This window comes from Panicum virgatum, chromosome 9K, assembly GCF_016808335.1.
Source record: "Panicum virgatum strain AP13 chromosome 9K, P.virgatum_v5, whole genome shotgun sequence".
Lineage (NCBI taxonomy): Eukaryota > Viridiplantae > Streptophyta > Magnoliopsida > Poales > Poaceae > Panicum > Panicum virgatum.
The window spans coordinates 34,354,573-34,361,898 of NC_053144.1; the positions used below are offsets into that span (position 1 = coordinate 34,354,573).

Consider the following 7,326-nt stretch of genomic DNA (forward strand, 5'->3'; position numbering starts at 1 on the left):
AGCCTCATAAGTGCCAAACCGCATCTCAAACACTTTTTGTTTAGCCCGCCAAGCCTTGGCATAGCTGATCACATACTGGAAATTCTGTTCAATGTCACTAATTATCAATGCAGGCTCGTAATCCATTTTGTCAAGAATCACCCCATATATTTTTTTGGCCACGAAAGTAGATGTGATATTACGGTGATGTCCCACAACACCTGTCAATCTACAAGTATGTGGTGTAACAATTGAACATTCCCAGTGTGTTTTGAACTTCCCCTTGTAGGCATGCACTCGCCATGTACAGTCTCTATCTGCGCACCTCACCTCGTATTCTTTGCTGCTAGACTTCAACACTCTGAAATCCTTCCTCAGAGATATAGCCCAGACCTTCACAACATTCTTCACATCTTCAATGGTACGATACTTTGCCCCTTGTATGACCTCATTCACTTTGTATTCAAACTCTGGACATCTAATATATTGTACCACTAGATTCCCAAAACCCTCTTCACGTCATTCACCTAGCACTGGGAAGCGCTCATCGTTCTCATCGTCCGATGAGTCCCCACATTGCTCCATTATTTGTGCATCATGGTCTTCTTTCTCCATGTCCTCCACAATTCCAGGTATCCGCTCGCCTTCATCTGCTAAACCTTGTGGTTCTTATTCTGGTTCTGTAGCTTGTACGTTCTCTTCTTCTTTATCCTCTTTGAATGTTGTGTGTGTTGATCCTTCATCATATGTTGTGTGTATTGATCCTTCACCTAAATCACCGACCTTCTGGTGAATCTGAATTACCATTGTGAGAGGCCACCCTCTTTAAAGAGCTGCGTGCATGTAATGTTTCCATTCTTCCGTACTACTTATAAGCGTCAATTCCCAGAAATCCCCATTTGTTTCCCAGGAAGCCACGGTATGAACCGTAAGCAAATTAGTCTTTGGATTCACATTGAACTTCCCGTGAAGCCATTTGCGTATGGAACCAAAACTCCTCTCTAGGGGTTTATCTAGACTGCACTGTCTTCGTTCCAATGATGATAGATTTACTTCATAGGAATCACGAGTAATTCTATAGAAATCACCGTAATGAACTTGAAACGCCACCTTGCTCGACATATCTGGCCATCCAAAGACTTAATTTTAATTAAACCAGTTTCTAAAAGCATGGTACGGCTTCAATTATAACTACTAATCCGAAACCTAAGCGGTTACAATTATAAAAAAACACTAATTATAGAATTAAAAATATAAAAAATTTAGAATGACAAAGTTGAGAAATATTGGTTACCTGCGGTTCGGATCCAAAATCCGGCAGGGCTTCGCTGTTGCAACTCCCTCCCTCACCCCACGTCTCACCTTTTTCCCTCTATGGATGTTGTTTGCTGCAAATGCAGGTTGGGTGGACCTCGGCGGGTGAAGCTGCTTAGCCAGGCGGTAGGGGTATAAACTTGTAAATTGTGAAACCGAAAATATATTTCTGTAAAAAATAATTTTAAAAAATATAAAAATGAAAAAAACGCGGGATTCTGGACTGGACAGGACATATGGGCTGCCTTTGGGCCAGAACAAGGGAGGATAAAGGAAGGTTTCAGAAGCAGAACAGGGACCATCGAACAAGAACAGAACTGGTCGTCTTCTTCCTTGCGTGAAGAACTCTCCCTCCCTCTTGCTGTTCTTGCTTCCCATCCTCGATTCTTGCTATTTCCAGCCTAATTTCCCTCTGATTCTTCTCAAATTGTATCACAAACTCTTGTAATTGCTATTCAGTAGTGAAGGATCGTGACAATTGGTATTCAGAGCCTTTACCCCAACTTTTCCCCAAAACTATTTCGCCCAATTCGCGATTTCCCTTGATCTGGCGCCCTTGCGGAAGCCGTCCATGTTTGGATCCCAGATGACGCCCACGGCTGATCTCTGCGCTTCAATGTCGAGGATGGAGGACAAGATGCGGCGTTTGAACGCGATTCTGGATCGCATGCTTGGAGTTGCAGCGCCCCCATCCTCAAGCACGGCATCGGCGACTTCGGCGCAAGTCGCCGCCACCGACGCGTTGGCTTCCGCGACCTCCGCCCCAACGCCAGCCACGACCCCTTCTTCGGCGCGCGCCACCACCGTGATGCCCACGCCACCGTTCCTCGCCGCGAAGACGGCGTTGAAGCTGACCCCAGAAGTGGGTCGGCGCGCAACCTTCCTTCGACAAGGATGTCCCCGTGGAGTACGAGTTGGCATACAGCAGGGACGGCGCCACCACTGCTAGGCAGCTTCGCCCCCGCGCCTTCCTCCTCGCACCCGTACCAGATGCCGCCTTCGGCTCCATCCTCTTGGGTACCGCTGGCGATGCCGCCTCCACCACCAACGAATATAATGCAAGCTGGACGAGGCCCGCACCCGCGACGTCGTCGTCGACGCTGTCACCATCGAGTGCGAGTTCGTCTGCGACGCGTTCCCCGTCGTGAACGGCGCCCTCACGAGCCAGTACATCAGGTTCATTGCCGACCGCTTGCTCATGGTGCTCTGAGTGAAGAAGATGAGGTCACCAATGTCTCGCCAGCAACATGTTCAGCGCAATGTCTAAACCTCAGCGTCACCTCGGATTTGTGCTCAGTTTTCTGGCTACTCGGTGTTCACAAGGCTTGCACACTCGAGAGCATGCCAATCAGCCAGGACAGTTTGCTTCCTGAAAGACCTCAAAGATGCTCCACTTTATGGACTTCATTCAGTTGTGGTTGGACTCTGGTGCAGAAAGGGCCACCATGGCCACCACCTGTGCAATTGGAAAGATTACTTTCAATGGTGTTTTGCTGTTCAGTCAGAAAGTGCAAGATGAAATTGCTAAAAGGTGGAATCAGAGATCTTATTATGCTTAGCAACATGATATCAAAGCACAGAGCCTATGTTTTATGCATTCATGGGAAAATTTCTTGGCCGCCACCTATTTTGGTATGGAGTTCAGATCAACATCAGTTCAACAAGTCTACATGCCTTTGGAGAGATAGCCTCATGTGCTACTCATATTTGATCATCAAGTTTAATTTTTCTGGATGTCTACAAAGTATTTGCTTGGACCAGAGAAATGCGGTTGATAAGTTTCAGCTTGATGTCAAGATTTTTATAACAAATTATTCAGATTATTGGACAACAGTAGCTCCTAATTCCATTTGGGGGAGTGAAGTCAAGATCTATACCATAATATGTATGCTGGACAGATTCAAGTGCAATGGTGCTATGGCCAATTCTTTCAGAGTGTTTCTTCTATCACCCTTGGTTCAGTCAAGGAACAGTGCACTGATTGTTTGGCCAGGTGATTTACAACTGCTAGTTGAATTGAAGCAATGTACAAATAAAAAGAAGAGTAAAGTACACCAGCGGTCCCTAAACTTGTTGGGGTGTGTCATCTAGGCCCCGAAACTCCTAAAATACATTTTCAGATCCCCGAACTTGTTTCAAGGTGTCACATAGGTCCATAATCTCTTAAAATGCAGTTTTAGAACCATAAACTTGTCCCGTGGTGACTTGCAGCTCCCTAAACTCTCAAGATGCTATTTTCATTTTAATATAAATGTTTTTGCTACTTTAAATTTAACAAAAATTGCTATTCTGAATTTTATTGAGAATGGGAACAAATTATCTTAATAAATTTATACAAAGTGCATGCAAAATATAAATAGTTAGCAGGAAGTATTAAGAATTATCATTGATATCTCCATGTTAAACGAGAAAACTATAATATCCCCCATTGATATCAAATGATCTAGATTAACCCATGATTTATGATTAATAAGCAGCTAATTCAGAATTAAAATGGTCTTGCTGGTAAGATTTCTAAATGAATCAGCTGAAAAAATAGTTTAATAAACAGTCCATTTTGAATACAATTAATCAATGGCAATTTTCAGGGATATGAAAATTTACCTTGAGAGTTTAGGGACCGAAATGACACATTAAGACAAGTTTGGGGGCCCAAAGATGCATTTTGAGAGTTTAGGGATCCGAATGACACATCCAGACAAGTTTAGGGATCTAAAAATGCATTTTGAGAGTTTAGGGATCTAGATGACACCTCGAGACAAATTTGAGGACCGCTCATGTATTTTACTCTAAAAACAACAAGAAGTTGCTGGACCTTGACCTCTACTGTCTTGTATTTGCATATGGAGTCCTACAGATGTGTCTCAAATTCAGTTTGTACATGGCATGGTTGGCCTATTCTTCAGAGAATGTGGCTGTGCATTCAAATGATCATATTGCTCGAGCATTATTGAACAAAAGAGAGGTGTGGCTGAAGCACAGTAATTCTGGTAGTCCCATGCTTCAATTTGCAAGCTCTGAAGTCTTCCAAATGAGTGCCAATGTCATCAGTGTGTTCCTAATAAAGCATCTTTTGTTTACTTGGTTACTGTCTCAACCAAGTTGTCCCATTCACTTCGGTGTTTCAGTTTGGTGCATATTCAGTCAAGCAACTGACATGAAACTGAGGAAGCTTGCAGTGGACTATTTGCTTGTTCAGTTAAGCAGTTGTACTTCGAATATTACACTCATCAAACAATGTACGGAGCTCTCGCTATTTGCAGTCCCTACACCATCGCAGTCCAAGCTGCTCGTATTACATGTGGAAGGTCAAACAGGCAACAGTTTCAGACCTCCTGGAAGTTCAGAGCAACAATTTGATTACGAAGCACTGAAATTCAGTAAAGATAAATGGTCAAGCACAGCTAATATATGGAAGCCAAGTGAACTTGGGTATCTAGTTGGCACTAGGAAGGCACCTCTGCTTCGAATTACTTCCTCGGTTTTGATCACTTGGAGTAATTTTGCCCATTTTGCCTGGTGTGCAAATATGCAAGAGAACAACCGGTTGGTTACTGAAGCTGCATTTTGTCAGGAGCTTGCATGCTCTGAACCAAATGATCATCTATTTGGGAGCAAGACCTTGAGTTTCATGGAAATGCAGCAAATTGACAAGATTCTGTCATGGAAAGAAGAGTTTTTTCTTGCACAGATTACTGGAAATTATAGAATGAGTTCTCATGCAATCTGGAAGAGCTCACGAGCTGCTTGTCTTCAACTATTTCATCTTATGGTTCAGCATATAACTGTTCGATGTGCTCGACAGCAGGCGTGTTTGTTGGAGATAGGTTTCAGTCACATTGATCTGGCAGCTATGATCAGAGGTTTGCAAGGACCATGGGACCCAGGTGGTTTGGTACGTCAGCTTGAGGGCAAGCTGCCTTTTAAGAGGTGGGTAATGTCACGGACATGGGCCTTAGAGCTGGGATTCTGGGCTGGACATATGGGCTGGCTTTGGGCCGGAACAAGGGAGGATAAAGGAAGGTTTCAGAACGAATTTCCTATCTATCTTCCACAAGAAAAATGCTTACGAATCTTCCATTGTTGGAGATTCGTGCGACGGCCTGATAGCGCTAATCGCATGCGCACGGAAGGTATGGAGCGTGCACGCGGGAGCAGAGCGGAAGCAGATCCGGGTGGGAGGGAAGGTGAGCTGTCAACATGTGATTAGCTGAGGTGGGTCGAGATCTTAGTTTGGATCTCAAATTTCAATTGGACTTTTCTCACAAACTGCTAATCTATTTTCGAAACCATTTTTACTATAGTGTTATTTAGAATTAAAGCAAAAGAATAAGATCCAATATCAATATATTTTGATTAGTTTTAGAAAATCAACAGTTTTCAACATTGAAGTTTGCTGTAATCAACATTTTCAATTTACTATTTCAACAATTTTTAGAAAAATGTTGAACTAGTTTATCTAAAGTGTTGAATCTAATCTTTGAAAATATTGAACTAGTTTCTCTAAAGTGTTGAGATACATTTCAACATCACTAGCTTCACATTTATTTTATATTTGTTCTGAAGAAAAAGTTACTATACCAGCTTTATGAATACAACAGTGCTGAGAAAAAAAATATAGGAAAACTTTGCTAACATGCTTAAGTGATAATGGACAGTTCAGTTTGATGAGCTCCTCATGCAGCCATGCACGTGGTTAACGACAGCTTTTTTTTTTGAAAAAAAAAGCAAACGACGCTTCAATAGAGAACGGCTGGCTGCTTGTAACATGTGGGCTGTTAAAGAGAGGAAAAGATCAACTGCTTGTTATGGGCCTTAAGTGGATATATACTGGGCTGTTATTGGATCAAAGATACACAAGCTATCTACCTACCAGAAGATAGATAGGAGCCCCCGGTTTCACAAGCAGAACAGGGACCATCGAACAAGAACAGAACTGGTCGTCTTCTTCCTTGCGTGAAGAACTCTCCCTCCCTCTTGCTGTTCTTGCTACCCATCCTCGATTCTTGCTATTTCCAGCCTAATTTCCCTCACTCTAGAAAACGGGCCTTGGGCACCGGTTGAGAAAGGCCAAAGGCACCGGTTTCCAACCGGTGCCCCGCAACCGCGACCATTGGCCTCTACTTAAGACACCGGGGTTTTCAACCGGTGCCTTAGGCCTCCATTGGTACCGGTTGGAAATACCAGCCGGTACCAAAGAGGCTGCTTTGCTGACGTAAGGTGGCAGCCCCTTTGGTACCGGTTGGTATTTCCAACCGGTACCAATGACCTTTTCCCTTTTTTCCCAAATCCAGTTTTGTTTGTTCTATTTATTACTGTTTATTCTTTTATAAATACTAAACGCACTCAAGCTCTACAGTACTCTACATTCATTGGTTGTTCGTGTTCGTTTTCAGAGAATATTTGAAACTAACTAAAAGTGAAATGCGAGCATATAATTAAGCTAATTACATGAACTAATATATTTACAAATTTACAAACATCAAGGCATAATGTTTAAAAATATTTACAAATGTACAAGTCATGTTAGCCGTCCAACTACTAGTCCCCTCAGGATGTCGATGAAAGTCCTCTATCGATGTGACCGTCGTGGTAGAACTCGGCTCTAAGATTCAAGATCTCGTTCAAAATGAATCCGGCGAGCTGCTCGCACACGGCGTTGATCCGATCAGTAGAGTAACATTCATCCCCCATTTGAGACATCTATCATTTAGGAAAAAAACATTAACATTCTGTGCGTTAGTACAATTATAAAAATATACTAGTGAACGGTTTGGACGTACTCTCGTTTCTTCATCAGTAGCCTTCCCGCATGGAGTCATGATGTGCAAGTAGTCGCATACGTAGTACCCGCACCAATCAGTTCCTTGTTGTTGTCTCGCACACTTAAGGAGAAACAAATAAATTACTCAATTTAGAACAATTTGGGATTATATACTTAACTAGACAAATCTTTATGAATGAACATACCGGATTATCCATGTTAACGTTCAGTTCGGGTCTCCATTGACCACGTCCTTTGTTATTTTTCAC

General features: G+C 42.8%; 1 protein-coding gene across 1 annotated transcript; it reads left to right on the forward strand.

The window, feature by feature from the left end:
* The first annotated feature begins 4,113 nt into the window (after positions 1-4,113).
* On the forward strand, positions 4,114-6,423 carry LOC120651281. Its single transcript, XM_039928739.1, has 2 exons — positions 4,114-5,323; positions 6,197-6,423. Exons 1-2 carry the CDS (start codon positions 4,151-4,153, stop codon positions 6,251-6,253), a joined length of 1,230 nt encoding a protein of 409 aa, XP_039784673.1. The 5' UTR covers positions 4,114-4,150; the 3' UTR covers positions 6,254-6,423.
* Positions 6,424-7,326: the final 903 nt, after the last annotated feature.